The sequence below is a fragment of the Protomyctophum bolini genome, assembly GCF_963924005.1.
Source record: "Protomyctophum bolini genome assembly, chromosome: 11".
NCBI classification, from domain to species: Eukaryota; Metazoa; Chordata; class Actinopteri; order Myctophiformes; family Myctophidae; genus Protomyctophum; species Protomyctophum bolini.
The window spans coordinates 9,751,573-9,770,757 of record NC_137872.1 but is presented as its reverse complement, the minus strand read 5'-3'; the positions used below and the strand labels follow the sequence as shown (position 1 = coordinate 9,770,757).

At 44.8% G+C, this 19,185-nt stretch overlaps 1 protein-coding gene across 2 annotated transcripts in view; it reads right to left on the bottom strand.

Annotated features, from left to right (window-relative positions):
• The window catches only part of LOC308323991 (thyroid hormone receptor alpha), a gene marked incomplete at its 5' end in the record, with an annotated part of 45,237 nt that overhangs the window by 20,974 nt on the left and 5,078 nt on the right, over window positions 1–19,185 (bottom strand). For both annotated transcript variants that reach the window (XM_080775883.1, XM_080775884.1), the window contains one exon: window positions 803–864. In XM_080775883.1, the coding sequence (XP_080632009.1) occupies window positions 803–864 (62 nt within the window). The remainder of the gene's footprint in view (window positions 1–802; window positions 865–19,185) is intronic.

Below are 19,185 nucleotides of genomic sequence, written 5' to 3'. Positions count from 1 at the left end.
TTTCTTTCCTCAAAGTTGCGCTTAACCCATTCTGACCGGGAACCCATTTTGGTGTTTGCATCATGTTATGCTTTAGCTATTGAAAAATAGCAGATCTACAAGCTCATAGCGCGCCACCGAGTGGCGCGCTACGAGCTTGTAGGTCTGCTATTTTTGAAAAATCGAAGAACGACTGACATTTTTTAGAATCTGATCTCAGGTCAGTATGTGTTAATCAGACCAGTGTGTGTCCAGTGGAAACCTCGTATGAATCTGATCTCAGGTCAGAATGGGTTAAAGTCTCCCACAGGGCGTTATGATCAGATTAACTCACCAGGAGCGTTATTTAGAGCCTCGAATGTCAGCGGCTTCTTATCTAAATCCATAAAGGATCTAACCCCCCCCTTCCCAAAAAAAACCCTCCATCTATAAAAATAGCTGATTTGGGATTTAGAAGACAAGTTCCATTATGTGCTTTTTCTAAAGCTGAAGGTCCCCCACTATTACCCGCTCCTCCATATATATTATAAATTATAGCTTTAGGGCTTTATGTGATGGATGTCAAAGCGGGGACATTTTTTTTCTTTTCTTTTCATTTTCTTATTCAAGTTCATCGGAAGAGAGAGGAGACACGACAAAGCGCTTATCAAAGGATTATCAAAGGAATGTTACCTGGGATGCTACAGTATACTCAACGTGAAATTAAATATAAATAGCCCCTACGAGGTACAGCTGTACTGTACAAGAAGCATCATAAACATTCATATTCTGTGAGAGATGGAGAGGAGAAGAGGAGCGGCAGAGAGGAGGAGAATAATCTTACCCGACATGCTCTTCACCGAACATTGACTGTTCTTCCTCTTCCTCTTCGGCCCATCTGGCCACCTACATGGAGACAGATATGGAGACAGAGAGAGAGAGAGAGAGAGGAGGGGAGAGAGGGTGAGGGAGACAGACAGAGACAGAGAACCATAGAGGGAGAGAAATGGAGAGACAGAGGAAAGGAAACAGAGAGAGAGAGAGAGAGAAGGGGTATTGGTGTGAAAACACAACTACAATACAGTATCTCATACTCACACATGTGCAGCACATGCATACACAGCATGTGTGTGTGTGTGTGTGTGTGTGTGTGTGTGTGTGTGTGTGTGTGTGTGTGTGTGTGTGTGTGTGTGTGTGTGTGTGTGTGTGTGTGTGTGTGCATGCGTCTTTGCTGTTCTCTCTCTCTCTCGCTTGCCCCCCACTCCCCTCGCTCTGTCTTTCGTTCTCCGCCTCTCTTCATAATCCTCGGATAGGCCTACTTTTTTTGCCCACCTCTGAGAGAATGAGGTGGATTATTATGGAAGTGTCTGAAGTCAAGTCATCTAATACCTGACAACATCACAGCTACTAACCAACACGACTGCATTTTATGACATACGTTGTTTGCCCCGGTGTGCACAAAATCACAACAAACCTGCTTTATATACTGTCATTATGCATGTTTCACGTTGGCATGAATCCCTCACGGTGGGGAAAACCTCTATCCGACAAAACCTGTTGCATCATGAATGATGACACATATTTAAGGCAGAGTTAAAGCATATACTGCCAGGCTCTGTTTGGCTGGCTGGACATCACTGGACATCATTTACGTTCAATTGATCTACTACTATCTTCATCTATACTCTTGGTGGTCTGTTTGAGGTACCGTAGAGTTGTTGTTGACAACTCTGCGTCTTCTGCAAAGTTGTCACCTTCCTAACAAGTGGAAGTCCAGCCTCCCTACAATTTACAAATAAAAATGTAGGCATTCAACCAGACGCTCTTGTTCTTGCTTACTTACAGTAAGCAAGAACAGCACATGTTAATACTGATGAAATGCATAGCCTACTGTAGAAATAGTCAATCAAGGATCATAAGTAAACTAAGGAAACCTAACATCTAACAATATCTGCACAATGAATCTATAAGTATACACTATAGAACGCTATATGTCTATAATATGCTATTTAAATGCCATATTTTAGCCTTTGCATACGCCTGCAAGGTCGTCGAGGCTAGGGCAAGTGCCAGGGGCTAAGGTGGGTGGGGTCTGAAGAGGTGAGTTTTCAGACTACGGCGGAAGATTGGGAGCGACAAACACTCCCTACCTGCTCTTTTCCAAGTCAAAGGGTGGAGAACTGAGATACTCTTCCCGACAGCAGATACTGTTTATCTCAAATGAATTGTGGGTTTACTTTACATCTTCATCCGTGTGGCTGTCAAACCACTCCTGTCTTTACCCTATCCACCATGCCTGAAGCTCATTCCCTATACACCAGACACATGCGTCTCTCACAGACACAAGTTGCAGATTGATAAGAAGCGCTGATGTAACCGATGCCGTGTCGAGGCCCTGATGGCCAGAGTCGCCAGACTGGGGATTGACTGGAGTCGCGCACAGTGGGTGGCTAACTGCCGTCTATTTTTTTCTAAGTACACACACAACAAGCTGCCAGGACAGCAGGTGGTACACACAGTGGTATGGGGAGATAATGGTGAGAGAGGCGTGTGAGAGCTGCTGCCATGAAGATACATAAAATGGCAGTGAATGCTTATTTTCTTTGCGTCCCAGAATCACCCCACGGGCCGGATTGGACCCGTGTGGGTCACCAGTTTGATAGCCTGGAAGCTTTTGAAATCTACATAGAGGGGAAAAGAGACACTTTAATAGTGCAACTCGAGGTCCCCGCTGTAAATTAATTATCATGGGTACTTACAATAGTAGGCTAAGTTATGTATGAAATGGGAAGTAAAGAGTGGTCTAAAGGCTCTAAGAAGCCATAGACCATTCATTTCTCTACGCTGTTTCACAGTCTAGCCGCTTTCTCTCTCTCTCCATTATTCGGAGTGTGGTTATATTATATCCTACTTTCAAGCAGACAGTCCATTTAAATAAAAAACAGTGTAAGTGAGACATGGGGCTCAGTTTAAACGTTGCTCAGTGAGTCACATCAGGCTCACGTGGACCAGATAGACACATGCAGGCACTCTCTATACTGGCTTGTTCTCCAAAGCAGACATGGACACGCGCGCACATTTGCACACGCACGCGTACACACAGTTACACACACACACACACACACACACACACACACACACACGTGCATAATTCCTTCACTCAGTCTTTCTGTTCTGATATCCTTCTCTATCCTTCCTCCCTCTCTCTCTCTCCCCCTGAGGAGAGTCTTTCCTCTCTCTCTCTCTCTCCCCCTGAGGAGAGTCTTTCCTCTCTCTCTCTCTCTCCCCCTGAGGAGAGTCTTTCCTCTCTCTCTCTCTCTCTCTCTCTCTCTCTCTCCCCCTGAGGATAGTCTGCTCTCTGCAGATTTGGATTATGCTCCCCAGTCTCTCCTGTCCGTCACCCTCCTTCCTTCGCCCTTCTTCCATTCCCTCCTCATCCTCCGTCTGTGACATTCCAGTCTCTTTCATCACGCCTCCCTCCCTCCCTGTCTGTCTGCCTGCCTGCCTGTCTGTCTGTCTGCCTGTCTGTCTGTCTGCCTGTCTCCATCTGTCACTCTGTGATCGATGATCCTCTCCCTCCCATCACCCCACAGTCTTCCCTCTGTTCCCCTATACATCTTTCTCCTCTATACATTCCTCTCTCTCTCCTCAATTCCCTAAATCTCCTTATTTCAGCTCTCTCGCTCAGTCTCTCCCATCTCTGTGCCTGCCCACCCCCCCCCTCTCTCTCACCCCTATCTCTGTCGCTGACCAATCCCCACCCCCCTCTCATTCCCTCTCTCCTTCAGCAATTAGTTAACAGAGAGAACCTCACCAACCACCACACATCTTCTCCTCTCACACTTCTTTCTGTCTTAAATAAATGGAGGACAAAGTAGTCACTATTTGTTTTTATTGGCACACACCAAAAGGGAACGCTTACGTGTTCATCAGAGCATACTGCAATACTGCATAGGCTCACAGCAGAAACGCGTATAAGCATTCATGTGGGCCACCTCTTTCTCTCATTTACTTATTTTATTTCTGTTAGTATAGTACCACAGTGTACAACAATGCTTTTGTTCAATCACACTTGTTCCCAAGGTCTAGAGTAGCTGTTTTTCTGTAAAGCCAGTGCTGTGTGTAAATGTGTCAGCCCAATAGAGAACAAAGCATGCACTCAGCGACCGTACAGCCCGAGTGGGAGAGGGCCACCGGGGAATCAGAAGGTCACTGGTTCGACCCCCGGCTCGCCCAGTCCGTGTGTAGAACTGTCCCTGAGGAAGACACTAACTGCTCCCTGAGCGCCGTACTAATGGCATCCACTACAAGAGGATGATGGGTCAAGACAGGGTATACCGTCCAGGACGGGTACAGTATGTGAAAATGTACTTGGCAAATAGTGTGGGTTCCAGCCTATCGGCTTTGTCACTCGCTACTCAGACCCACGTTGTTGCTGATACGTCATCAGCCAGCGCCACTCTTTTTGAGTCCCTTACGGAGTTATGTGTGTGGGTGGGTGGGTGGCTGGTTGGGAACCCCGACAGGGAGTTGCACCACTCACTTCACACGGGTGTGATTATTATTATTATTTTTTTTAACACACACCGCCGACCAATCAGAAGCCCCGGGTCGATTTCACCCGTTGTCCCGCCTACCTAGCGAGTGACAAAACAGATTGACGGAGGAACGCAGCCAATCAGGCTGGAAGCCAGGCCACTTGACAAACACCCCAACAACAACAACACCTAAAGCGGATACAAGTATTATGTTCTATTCACAGATTATTTTGTTTTGTTTCATTTATTCAGAATTACGTAATTGCTTACTAATTCAGCCTACATGCTGAGCAACAGGTTCAACAAGGTCCCTTCTCTGAGATTCCAACTTCACATGGTGCTCAGAAAACACATCAGGCAATGAAGAAAACCTTACATTTGTTTAAACAATGCAATAGTGCCTCAACCAAGTTGTGACTTCATATATTGTCAATGGCTTGCGTGAGAGGTGGTGGAGTTAGCTGCTTTAGCAGACAGTTTGAGGGTCCAATGGAGTTAAGAGGTTTTGTCGGAAGCACTTTAACACTTTTCAGTGCTTCAATATTTTTTTTAACGAACACATAAAGGGACGTAAAGGGTACGGTAGGGGTGTAACGATAAATAACAGCGATAAGATACGTATCACGATACATGGCTGACGATACGACACATGGACGATATTGGTTCATTGTGGCGATGCGATCCGATAGTTACTGTATTGTTACAACCCTAGTAAAGGGTGTTCAATAGCTTTAGATGGTTTCCTCCCGACAGCGAAGATATGCAACGGCTTGAGAGTGACTGTATATCAGTGTATCTGTTTGACATCCATCCATCCATCCATACATTGAGTACAGTACGTACACTACAATATACAGTACATCTCTCCCTTGCTTAGTCAGTCAAAACTGTTGGAATGAATCCCCTCCCCCTTCAGCGTCTTTGGATTGGGAGGGGGTCAGGTCACATGATTAAAGAGGTGTCAGCGAGATGGAATAAGGGCTTATGTACATAATGTACAGTATGATGTCCAGTATTATCTATACTTAAGAAGGGGATTGCAGTGAGACATTGGTGTCAATGGGGAGGGAGGGAGGAGGGCCATCTTCTACACAAAATATCTATTGATATTAATATCTTCTTTTAGCAGTGAGCAATATGCCATGTCATCATGTGACAGCCGGAGCATTAAACTAGATGTGTGTACTGTTAGCTGGGGCCTCACAGACAGCACATGCATATAGTTTACATTTTAACAATGCTTTCAGACAGCAGGCTTCGGCTATTTGAAGAATGACGAGTACAAAAGTATACAGTAAAGGGTGGGATGACATGTCCAGACCAATATCACTGCATATAGATATTAGTCTGGAACTTCCATGTAGAAGATTTATTTCCAAGGGGTGGTTACTGGTTACAAACGTCACAGCAAAAAAACCAAAAGAAGTATTCAATTCAAAGTGATAAGGGTTAGGATTAAGAGTAACAATGCTGGGGTGATTTGAATAAAGGGCATTCTGTAAATAAGTGAAGTGGAACTCTTTATTTGAGCATAGCTGTATTCAGTGAGAATGTTTGAAAAGCTATATTTATGATTAAAATAATAAATACCGCGCGCACGCACACGCACGCACACACAAAGAGTATCTTTCTCTCCTCTCTTTCACAACATAGGCAAGGATAACATCCTATTACAAACAGTGCACACACACACACACACACACACACACACACACACACACACACACTCACTCTAACCAACCTGTTGATGCAGTATGGCTGCAGAATATGCATGCCTGCCCAAGGGTCCCTGCACGCTTTATACGAGTATAGAGCTGCAGTGGTGGACAGCTGAAGACCGAGTCCTCTCTCTCTCTCTCTCTCTCTCTCTCTCTCTCTCTCTCTATGCAAGCCTATAATCTACAAAGAAAGTTCCCAGAAAACTAACGGACGCCTTGTTTGCCGAAGCCGAGCTCCTCCAGTTCTTCAAGCGCCTCATCTACTATAGATTCTACCGGCTCTGTCTGTCAGTGTCACTGAGTCTTCTGGAATGGTAAACAGCAGCCGCTTACAGTACAGAAGTTAAAGCCACCTCTGCAAGTCTGTCAAGCAACACTCGGCTGTCACGCCGCACTTGCTGCTCTCTCTCTCTCTCTGTCTCATAACAGCACAGCATTTCCTTCGCTGTCAGCTACTGTATATATTCTCTTTTTGTCAGTCTCCGTTGAGTCTTCTTCACGAGCCAACGAGGCTGTCTCCATCGATCAAAGGGTCGTCCGAAAACGCTTTAATATCCTGCCCGGTGAGGCGACGAGCCATGCAGGATGAAAAAAGGGAAAAACTATACGAAAAAACAAAAACAAAGCACAGTGTAGGGGCAGGCTGCATGTGTTCTCTTCTCAGCAAGCAGATTTAGGCTATGGAGTTCTGGGCTGGCTGCGATAATATGCACTTATTTATAATCCCCATGGGGGGAGGTATTTAAATCCCCCCCCCTCTCAAACTGTACACAGAAGCTTTCCAGTGCAGCCAGCAGTGCTGGGCTGGGGCGGGGGTGAGGGGTCCAGTTTGAGCTGAGTCCAGTCAGGGAGAGGAGGAGGAGGAGGACCCAGAGCAGAGCCAGACGGTGAAGCAGAGAGAGCAGGGCTGGTGTGGAATGGATAGCAGTGGTTGTTGATAGTCAGCTGTTTGTGGCAGCAAAGATGTTCGACAGCAGACTGGGCGTGCGCTGGCATGACTACTCTGTTTATGTCTCTCGCTCTCCCTTTCTCTCTCTCTCTCTCTCTCTCTCTCTCTCTCTCGCTGTGTCATTCTCTCTCTGTCTTTCTCACGTCATTCCGCACATGCTGTCTCCTCCCCTTCCAGCTTTCACTTTCTATTCCTCTACCGGCCTCTCTCTCTCTCTCTCTCTCTCTCTCGCCCTCTCCCTCTCTCTCTCTACCTCACACAACCCCACTGTATCTTTCTCTCTATCTCTACCTCCTATTATGAATCACTAGTTCTCTGGCTGACCCTCCAGGTTCCCGCGCTGTTGTTCCTCCCCCTCCCCTCGCTCTGTAGCTCTCTATTGTTTCCTCACAATTGTCATCTTCCAAAGGGGCACACACACACACACACACACACACACACACACACACGTCTCCAACATCCAAACTCACTTTAAGGCTTTAATGCTAACTCAATTACGTAACAGCAGGCTGCCACATCCCCCCCGCACTATGACCCTGACCACATGCGTGTGTGTGTGTGTGTGTGTGTGTGTGTGTGTGTGTGTGTGTGTGTGTGTGTGTGTGAGATGTCTAGTCTAGTCTAGTGATGAAAGAAATGGTGCATTGACACTGATGGGGGAAAGTAGACCCTTTAAGCAGTTACCATTACTCATAAGAGTGTGCACCCTAGCTGTGCTCAAGCAAGGTCACAGAGTGACAGAAAGATTCCTATATAGTGTCTGAAAAAGTAGAGACACGTCAGAATTCTCCAGGACAGACCAACCCTCTGGCCTGCGCTTCAAGGGGCGCCCCAATCAACGGACTGATCGAATCTGATTCGTGATGTAACAGGTCGTATGTGCATGTCACATGACCATTCAATTTGGGATAAGTATCCTGGGCAATCATTAAAATGCCAGATCTTGTGATTCCATGATTTATGTGTACAGCCTGTTTATTGGATTAGATAACCCTCTCACAGTATTGACGCATCAGATGATGACTCCGACTCGAGTGAAATCGGTTATCTTGTCCTGCAGGCAGAAGGGGTCATTCTCTGACCCCATGGCTGTGTAGAAAGGGCCCTTAAAATATGCATTTTTATGCAGATTTCTACCAGCTTGGGGCTATATGGGGAGACGGCTTTTATAGTGTCTAGCTAAATGGGATAATCAAATGTTAGTGATAAAGCTGGATGTGATATCATATGAACACGCTTTGAAAAGAAGAAAAAAACGCTGAAAGCGACAGGCCTATGCTCTGCTTGTTGCCAACTGTATTGTGTTTACTTATGTGAAATAAGGCTCATCCTATACCTGCTGGTATAGCTCTGTTGATTTTGATGCTTTGCTGGGCAAACGATATGGCGATTGTTGGAAAATGTAGAAAACTAGAATTTCGCGCGCGCTAAGGCAGAGAGAGTGAAGGAACGCGCAGCAACCCAAACCCCACTCACTCTACTGAGTGTAACAGAGACATATAAACGACACCTGCCCTACAGCAACGACGGAAAGAAAAAATCATAAAAAGGTAATGGAATTCATATGCCTTGATCATCAGCCGCTGTCTGTAGTGGAAGACATAGGTTTCAAACGCCTTGTTAACTGCCTGGATCCCCGATACACACTCCCAGGTCGTAAATATTTCACCGACGTATGCCTTCCCGAGTTGTACCAAACTCTACACAAGCACATCGAAAACCTTATGCAGGATGAGATAAGTGTCAATTATCTTCACGAGTGACATTTGGAGTTCCAGTGTAAGCCCTATGTCCATGCTGAGCCTAACCGCGCAGTTTATTGATGAAAGGTTCGAGCTGAAGAGAGTTGTGCTTCACTCACAGGAGTTCCCCGGGTCTCACACTGCGGAGAATATTGCGAACACCTTCACATCCATGTTCCAAACATGGGGCATCCCGATTGGAAAGGTACATGCTATTCTACGGGATAATGCTAGGATCATGGAGAAGGCTATGAAGGATGCTGGTTTCCCAAGCCTATACCGTGCATGGCGCACACACTCCAACTCGCTGTGAATGAGGGGGTTTTGTCACAGCGTGCCGTCACTGATATCATCGCAATTGGGCGACGCAACTGGACCTTTTAAACATTCTAATCTTGCCTACTCCCGACTGTTCGAGATTCAGAGAGAAGAGCAGCAGCTCAAACGCCTGCAGCAGGACGTCCCCACACGGTGGAACAGCACTGTTGCCATGCTTAGGAGTGTACTGGAACAGAAACGTGCCCTTGTTGCTTATGCAACCGACTATGACCTGCCTGCCAGTACACCAACAACCAGTGGAGATTGGTTGAAAATCTGATTTCACTGCTTAACCCCTTTGATGAGCTCACAAAAGACATATGCAAATCAACTTCTTCGGCTGCAGATGTCATTCCATCCATCAAAGCTTTGATTCGTCTTATGGAGCAAGAAAAAGAGACTGACAATGGTGTGAAAACCATCAAAGTCACACTCTTGGAATCTGTCAAGAAGAGATTCAGTGCCATTGAATCTGAGAGCCTGTACACAATCTCAACACTGCTCGATCCAAGGTGAGAACTAGCCTAGGCCTACTTCGTGTGTGTGTGTGTGTGTGTGTGTGTGTGTGTGTGTGTGTGTGTGTGTGTGTGTGTGTGTGTGTGTGTGTGTGTGTGTGTGTGCGTGTGAGTGTGATTATTTTTATTAGTTTGATATATGGGGCTATGCTTAATTAAAGATAACTGTTAACATTACAATAGTGTTGTGGCTATACTGTAGTGTAGGATGGTTTGCATCTCCCTCATTTTCGATTTGAAAATGTACAGTTAATAATAGAAACTAGAATAAAAAGTAAACACATAGATTTTAACTTTCTAGGAACACAAATTAGTCAGAGATAGGTCAGAGAGAGGTCCAGTCAATTGTGTAATGTTGTGTAAATACCCTCCCTAAACCGCCAGAGTCCATGATGTATGTGTTCAGCCTGTTTATTGGACTATTAGATAACCCTCTCACAGTAATAACATATCAGTGTGTGTGTGGTGTCTAGTCTAGTCTAGTGATGAAAGAAATGGTGCATTGACACCTATCTGCCTATCCACCAGACAACATTCTACCTACCTATCTACAGTATATCTATAAATGTACAGTAGCACTTACATTCTCTAAAATTGTGTTGTCTTGCATATCTCTGCTGTCGGGAAGAAACCACCTAACATTAAAATGTTCATTTTCCCAGAAAATGAAAAATATGCATTTTTCAGGAAATGTTGAAAACAAAGCAATACGGCCTCATCAAAGTTGGTGTTGTGACTTTATTTATATTGTCACTCCCTTGCATGAGAGGTAGAGAGAGGTGATGGAGTTAGCTGCTTTATAGCAACAGCTTGACGGACCAATGGATTTAAGAGGTTTTGTCCGAAGCTCTTTTTACTACTTTCCATTGCATTCAATATGTTTTAACTGACAGTGACACACAGACGTAAAGGATGTTCAATAGCACTGATTTATGCAACAACAAAAAAAATCAATTAAAGGTGGTTTTCTCCCGATAGTACTAGTGAATGATGACGGCTGGAGACCGCCTCCAGGAGTCATCAACATGTGATCTCTATTCAAGCCAGTAATCATTTGTGGAGCAGCTGTAATGATTGATTTTTTTTGATCAAATTCTATGTACCAAGATCAGGTATAGTGCAGGAATATACACAATGCTTAGTCTTTAGGGTGGTTGTGTTCCATTTGATATCCTTCTCCTATCACAGCAACTCACAAATCTTGCTGCTGTGTTTGCACATTGTTGTACTTCGCCCAGCAGATATGGGAGTTTTTTTGTCATTGGTTTTCAAAATCTCCGTGTGTGGTTGTAATCTGTGGGAAGTATGTGTCTCTGATGTCTTGGTACAATGGACCCTCATGCCCCTTCCCCCCAACTCTACCCGATGTCCTTTAGGTCTTGATGAAGTGCAGACAGTTCTCCTCCTGCCTGCAGCTAAAGCTCTGTGACGTCCAGAATCACATGCCTTCCTGACCCCGACAGATGCATGCATTGAAAGACCCCCCCCCCCACCCCCTCCCCACCGCGGAATGTACCAAAAAATCTTCATCTTCATTTTCATCTGCACCCTTTTTCTTTATCACACCTTCAGGCGTGTTCGAAAGAAATGGAACAAAAAAAAGTCTAAGCAGTGACTTTGCTTGCTTTTACAAATCTATCTATGTAATATAAAATAATTCATATGTTTATATCAAGATTCAAGAATCAATCAAGGTTTTTCCCCCCGTTTTTTTCCACTAAAAGGTCCAAAATGTCGGCGTGACATGTTCATGCTACACGAAAACAGTGAAAATAGGAGATGTACAAGCAACAGAATATTGACATGGCCACAATGGGGACCAGGTTGGAAGTGGTTCGGTATTGATCGATTAACTCATTTTGACCTGAGATCAGATTCTAAAAATGTCTTCTACATCCTGACAATTGTCAAAAATAGCAGACCTACAAGCTCGTAGCGCGCCACCTGGTGGCGCGCTATGAGCTTGTAGATCTGCTATTTTTCAATAGCTAAAGCATAACATAATGCTAACAACAAAAGGGGTTCCCGCCCAGAATGGATTAAAGTATAGACAGCACGACGTTCAGACCAAAAGGAGAACACGAGAAAATCCTGGGAACTCGTATAAGTATACAGTAGTAGTAGTAGTAGTGCAACAGTGTCGCTTGCCGACAAGATACATTCTTCTCAGCAAGAAATTCCGTTTTGTGTGATGGAGTATAAAGCTGCAAGCCATACATTTCTTAGTGAACAAAATGTTATTTTAGATTAATCTGCATGACATGAGTATGTTAATACAATATAACTAACACGTCAATGGCAGTGGTGTAGTCCAACGCTATACGCTATATATGAACTATGCTTTGTCAAAGTTCTGGCAGTTTTGACAGGCTCTCCTGACCAGAGTGGAGATGGAGTGCGCCAAAGTTGGCCTCAGGCTAAATGCAAAGAAGACTGAGGTCATAATCTATAACATCCCCCAAGAACATCTGCCCCCTGCAGCGACAATAGAAGGTACTGTCATAAAGGAGGTCACTGACTTTAAATACCTGGGCGCATGGGTCGACTCCACAGAGAAGGACCTTAAAGTGAGGAAGGCACTTGCCTGGAGAGCTCGGTATGACCAGTGTGTGGAAATCCACAGGGACGGATTAACCCCCACGAGGGCCCCTGGGCCGCGAATTTTTGCACGGCCCCACTGGCCCAATGGCTAATTTGTCCCTGGCTACCGTGGAGTCCGTCCTCCTCTATGGCTGTGAATGCTGGACACTTACACAAGCCCTACAGAAATCCCTGGACGGGTGCTACACCAGAATGTTACGTGTGGTACTGAACATCAACCAGGATGAGCACATCACCAACAAGCGTCTGTACGGGGCATTACCAAGTGTATCAGAGAAGATAGCAGTAAGGAGGATGAGACTAGCTGGCCACTGCCACCGACACCAAGAACTCCCGGCCAAAAAGCTTGTACTGTGGGAACCAACACACGGGCATCGATCGAGAGGACGTCCCACACCTATACCTACGTGGACGTACAGTACTAAAGAAAGATACTGGTGCGGAAAGCACAAAGGAGCTGGCCAGATGTATGGAGAACCGAGATGACTGGAGACGCTGATGGAGGGCTCGTCTGAGGACGACGTAGAGAGATTGACCACATACGAGCATAGCCCCGCCCCCCTCCCGACCCCCAATATAAATTGACTGCGACAATAACCTTAATAATAGAGACATTACACCATGAATAAATACTGAAACCGCAGATATACTCATTAGGGAAGGTGTATGTATGCATGTACTATGTGTACTATATATGTAAACTATTCATTTCCATTTTCCAGCCATTCAGGCTACTATACAGCACTGATCTATAGGTTGTGTATGGATCCTGTCTCAGTAACTGGCATGCACACATGCTATCAATAATCAATCAAGGAGAGCTCCTACAGTATGTATAACATACAATTTGTACATACATTGACACTCCCAATCACATTTTGTACATATTTATAATTATTTTGTACTTCTTGTACTTCTTTTCGTTTTGTTTTATTGGGTCTACACTAGTATGTGAAAATGTACCTGGCTTGTGTCGGGTCTCGGGACTACTCGTGAAAAAAAAAAAAGAGTCAACTGTCCTCACTCAACCAGCCACTATTTAATTTATTTTTACTATGTCATTGCCACCAGAACCCCCCCCCCCCCCCCAACTCTAAACAACTCTAACACCTAAAAGTGCCTTCAAGTTTACACTTATTTTTTCCATGGAGTCTAGTCGCTCCTTCTGCACTTTGCCAAATAGAGAGGTATAAGTAGCACAGGGTTTTGAGTATATAGCTTGAAGTTGCAGTGTGCGCGTGCATGTGTGTGTGTGTGTGTGTGTGTATAGTACACACGACACGTACGCATGTACTGTAGCCTACTGTATGTATGCACACACTTTAAATTGCAATAACACCTTTTTCTGAGGTGGAAACTGTGACTCGCGCTATAAGCTAACAACCACTGCTAAACCAATGCTCCTTTACGTCTCCACTGGCATGTCAAGTGGATGCTAGGGGTTTTTCAAGGGCCCGGCCCAATCAAAATATTTATTGCAAAAATATATTCATTAATTTATTTAATCACCATTTCCTGGCCATTTCCATCAGCCGTCAAGGCCTGCCTGGATGAGAAAACAATATTCCATACTTTCCCAGACGTGCACAAGAAAACCCTGAAAATGGCTGTGCCTTCATAAGAGGCCGTCTGGTGGAGAGAGAGAGAGAGAGACAGGAAAGAGAAGACAAGAGCTTGGATGACATGTGAAATGTCTGGGCTGGTTTCAAACCCACGATGAGATGACGTCTCATGGTGTTCCTATAGGTGTGTGTGTGTGTGTGTGTGTGTGTGTGTGTGTGTGTGTGTGTGTGTGTGTGTGTGCAACAGCGTCATCTCCGGGAGTGCCTGGTAGCTTAAAACACCCACTGGCAAAATAATAAGCCAATAAGCACCCACTGAAATGATGGCTGAAGATCCCCTCCCCCTGGTCATTTTGTCACGTAGTCACACACCTTTACGGGGGGGTGGGGGGCACTTGGGCCACTGAGGTGGCCAGCTAATCTCTGGCACCGTGGGCCCGCCACACACACACTCCCTGGAGTCATTAAAATGCTAATAGCTTTTGTTCTGCGAGTACTACAACAGTCAACTGACACTAGGCTGAACGCTCAATGGCTATGCAACGGGAGCAAGTCTGACCCAACAGATGCAACAGCAGCAAAATGAGCAAAGCGCCCAAAACGGCTGATCTACAAGCATAAATGACAACTGACAAGTGTAGAACGGAGATCCATCGGCATCTATGTTTATATTCGGCGGGCGACACGATCAGATGAATATATTATCATTTTGATAGTTATAGTTGTCCTTTCTACTTGTAGCAGGAGCACATTCAAAGTATTTATTTCATTTATATCAGACCACCAGGTCCAAAAGAAAGTACTCCAGCATGAAGTGTAGATTTGTGTCTGTGTATATTCAGCGGGCAGCATTATTAGATTAATAAATGAGCATTAATTAACCTACGTTGTGACTCTCCACTCCAGGTCCAGGTCATTAAAAGTTATTTCCATCAGATGAGTTCCAACAAAGTAATCCATGACTGTCCTTAAAATCCTTATAAAGATATAAAAGCCAAAGTTTATTTTGCGGTAAAAACAACTTGCAGTGTTGTTTTTCTTTGCCACAGCACCCCGACCCCTCCCCCGCACATCTGCAGGGACCGTGTGACATAGGTGTTTTTTTTGCACGGTCAACATTTTGGGGGGGATGGGGGCGTGGCTGGGGGCGGGACTGGGGAGCGCACCCACTGACGTTATAAGAACCTAACGCGCCTGGGCGTGTGAATGTGTATAACTGCATGAGTGTAAAGCTGGGCATTGCTGAAAAATAGCAGTCCTGCTTAGTGAAGGTACCCTGGATAAATAAAAAGTAAGAAAATATAAAAGTTCTGGGTGGATGTGTGGGCTCTGTCGTGGTCTGTCCAAACATTTCAAACGAAAACAAAAATAGCTGATCTATAAGCTCACAACGTAACAGGTCAAAAGTCAAAGATGTTTGTTTGCTATTGTAGATCTATAACAGGGGTGGGCAACTTTGACGATGGAGAGGGCGGCGGGCCACTATATTTCCACACTCACTCCCTAGGGCCATATATTACTGTCGTGGCAAAAATAGCCGATCTACAAGCTTGTACATTGGCTATTTTTGCTATATTCAAATTGAAATCTTGAATTATTTTTTGCTATTTTTGAATTGGAAATCCTGAAAATTTAAATTTTGATGTAATTTCAAATGCCTTTAATTATACATGTGTTGGGCAATGAGCTACTAATTTAGACTGAAGTAATTAAAGTGGTTCATGTTTGCATGTTATGGAATTGTAAACAGCTGAAACCAATATTATATCAGTATTCTGACATGAACCTGAGGGCCACATTAAGTGAAGGTGGGGGCCACATGTGGCCCCCGGGCCACCAGTTGCCCACCCCTGATCTATAAGCTCACAACGTAACAGGTCAAAAGTCAAAGAGGTCTGTTTGCTATTGTAGCTCGAGTCAGAGGACGGGGGGTCGGGGGTTGTCTTTGTCTGAGAACACAGCTTTGGTAGGAGAGGGAGAGAAAGAGCGAGGGAGGTCCCTGCATCTCTTAGCGCTTTCATCACTAGCTAATCAAAGGAGGTGGGGAGTGGGTATAGGAAGTAAACACTATCCTTTCTCAAAGGATAGTGTTTACTGGATAGATGCCAGGATAGCAAACGCTTACCTGGCATCACTGATAGTCCACAAGCAGAAACAGAAAGTATACTGAAATAATACTTATATCATGCTCTAAGCTAAGTAGCTGTTAGGATGAAGAGGAAGATGGTCTATTCCAGGGATACTCAACTTAAGATGGCTCAGGGGCCACTCAGCAAAATTCCAAAAGTCCAAGGGCTGCAAGCTACATGTCAGTATTATTTTGAAACAGACTACACGACCACTCTAAAAAATTAAGGAAACACAGAGTAAAAAGCCACATTTCCATCGATAAGGCCAAAACGTCAGTGAACAAAAACATTGTGATTAACGATGAAGTTACTAAATGAGACTTCATTCACAAAATATCAGAATGGGAATCAGAAGCGCTGCTCTATTCCACAGGGATGTCCTGTGAATGGCGTAATGACATCCAAGCGGAGGCTCTTAACCGTAATTACAGCTTTGATTGGCAACTGGCAAGGTGGAAAGGCTTTAAGTGCTGCTGTGATCACCGTTAGTATTCAACCTCGGTGAAGAGAACCCTGGGGAGTTGTGGCTGTTGGGGCTCTGTTACAAAATGACTGACTGAAAAAACATCTAGCAGTGTACCAGACCGTGGGCGTGGGGAGAGTATGTTTGTCTCCACCAGGCCGAAGGCGTGGGGAGAGTATGTTTGTCTCCACCAGGCCGAAGGCGTGGGGAGAGTATGTTTGTCTCCACCAGGCCGAAGGCGTGGGGAGAGTATGTTTGTCTCCACCAGGCCGAAGGCGTGGGGAGAGTATGTTTGTCTCCACCAGGCCGAAGGCGTGGGGAGAGTATGTTTGTCTCCACCAGGCCGAAGTATGACTTGCACTCCGTCCGTGTGTCCGTCCGTCCGTGTACAGCTAATCTCTGGCACCGTTGGCCCGCCACACACACACACACACACACACACACACACACACACACTCCCTGGATGCCAACGACGAACCTCTGCCCCTCAGCCTTTTATAGCGCCATCATGAGGCCGATCTTTGCTAAACACATTTCTTTATATTAGACATCTTATCCATACATCACGCAAATCGGTATACACAATCTCATCAGTCATGTGATAAACATGGACCTGTCCGCTTCCCCATATTCCATCCCCATTGGCTAAGATTTCCTTCCAAAGTTTGCAGGATTGGTCTGTTTTGAACAACATGCCTGTTTAATAATTCATAATTATTTAAAAAACAAAACAAAACTTTTTTTTTGTCAGTGTGTATTATTGGACTTCAAAGCATGAACAGCATACACAGCCAAGTAGAAAATACACAAAAGCAGCTTGCTTGATTTAACATTTTTTTACTTTAAGATATAACTGGAAGGCAGCATAGGCTATACAATGATACAATCGCAACTGTCAGCGCTGCTAGTGCTTTAGATTATTTTCCGTTATTTTCCGTTACCCGACAATTAAAACCCATTTTTTAATGCTTGCGTTGCGCAAGTTGGTTACATTGTATTAGGGCTACTGCCTAGTGCCTACCGTCATTGCGCCGCATTATCACGGCCCGGTTAAAAACGAGAATGATACACACTATGAACTGACCATAGACAATATCCCCTTTACAGCTCTCTCTTTATTAACGAATATAATTCGCCACAATCGCCAGCCTAGGCTGGACAGAAAGAGAGTGCAGAGAGTACAGACAATATGCCATACTATTACTAGGCTGTTTCTCTGCGCTCAAATGCCCTCTCCACGCCGCGCACCGTGGCGCATGAACAACAACAACTCCACGTGGATGGACGGTCCACGTGGAGTTGTCTTCGGGGGTCCACGGGGGTCCCCCGACGACCCACGTATGAATTAGATAGTTTATAAGAAATGGCACGGCGGCCATCCTTGCAGGCAGTGACAGTAACATAATGAGAATCCTGTAGGCTGTAACCTGTTCATTCTGGGGGTTGATGATGAATGATACTATGCAACTTAACAAATCATTAACTATAGTACTCACCTAATGACGCCGCCACGGAGGATATACCATGTTTAACGTAATTCCAAAGTGTTTAGCCTACATTGTTTAAGTCATAGACGCATGCTGTTTTTATGAACTTTGGCTAAAAGCATGTTGTTGTTAGTAGACTGTCATGGCAGCTGGCTACAACCGAACCAACTACCTCTTCCTCTTCAAAATAAAAGCTACTCATAACAATACTTTTATTTCTTAAGTGAACTACAGGATGTAGTAGACGCAGGATAGTGGACAAATAAAGAGGATGGTGCACGGAGGCGCGGCCTAGGCTCCTGCGGGAGGTTTGCACATGCTCAGTGTAAACAGGAACTGCGATGATGGAGTGTTCCAACAGAGGTGCTTTTGATTGATTGATTGAAATATTTATTAACAGTTTGTAGAATCACAGTACATTTCAAGCACAAACTCAAAACAAAGACTGTTAACTGTGAGTGGACGACCCAATTAAGCGTTACACTTGTTTACAACAGGGTCCACATTGTTCAATTCATCAAAACATTTAGAGACATACAAATACAAATAGTGCTAGAGGTGCATGAGAGTTGCTGACACTGAACTGAAATAATAAAAAGGATATCACAAAAAGAGAAATCGTTGAATCGTTGAAGTTGATTTTGTTTTTATATTAATAATATAATAAGGCCGCCAATGGGCCAACATCCAAGGGGCCAGTGAGGCACTCCAACGTTGAAGCGCTGGGCCCTAGTGGTAAGAGGAAGGACTGCAGGCGGGGCTTTAACATTGAGCGCTCGGTTGCATAATGCGGAAATGCGCCCAAAAAGGCGGAAATAGACGGTCCCTCCGGGTGCTTCAAAATGCCACTGAGCAACTTCCACTGACATGAATAGCTGTCTGTCTCTTTTTTAGTTTTTTCACTACAGCTTTTTTAAGGAATAACCTGTATGTTAATTACACAGAACATTCATTTCTGGTCATGTTACAACGTACATTCAAGGAGAAAGAGGAACAGAAAAACAAGGCCTTTGCAATGCATATTGCCCCAGGATATTAGTAGGTCTATTGCTACGCGAGGCTACAGTGAAACTCCTCACTGTCAGCTAAACAGGAGAGGCATGCCCTCAGCAGACCAATAGTGGAGGGGTAGGCAGCAAATGGGGACTAATGTACAGTACGCAATACACATGAGCCAACAATGAACCCATTTTGACCTGAGATCA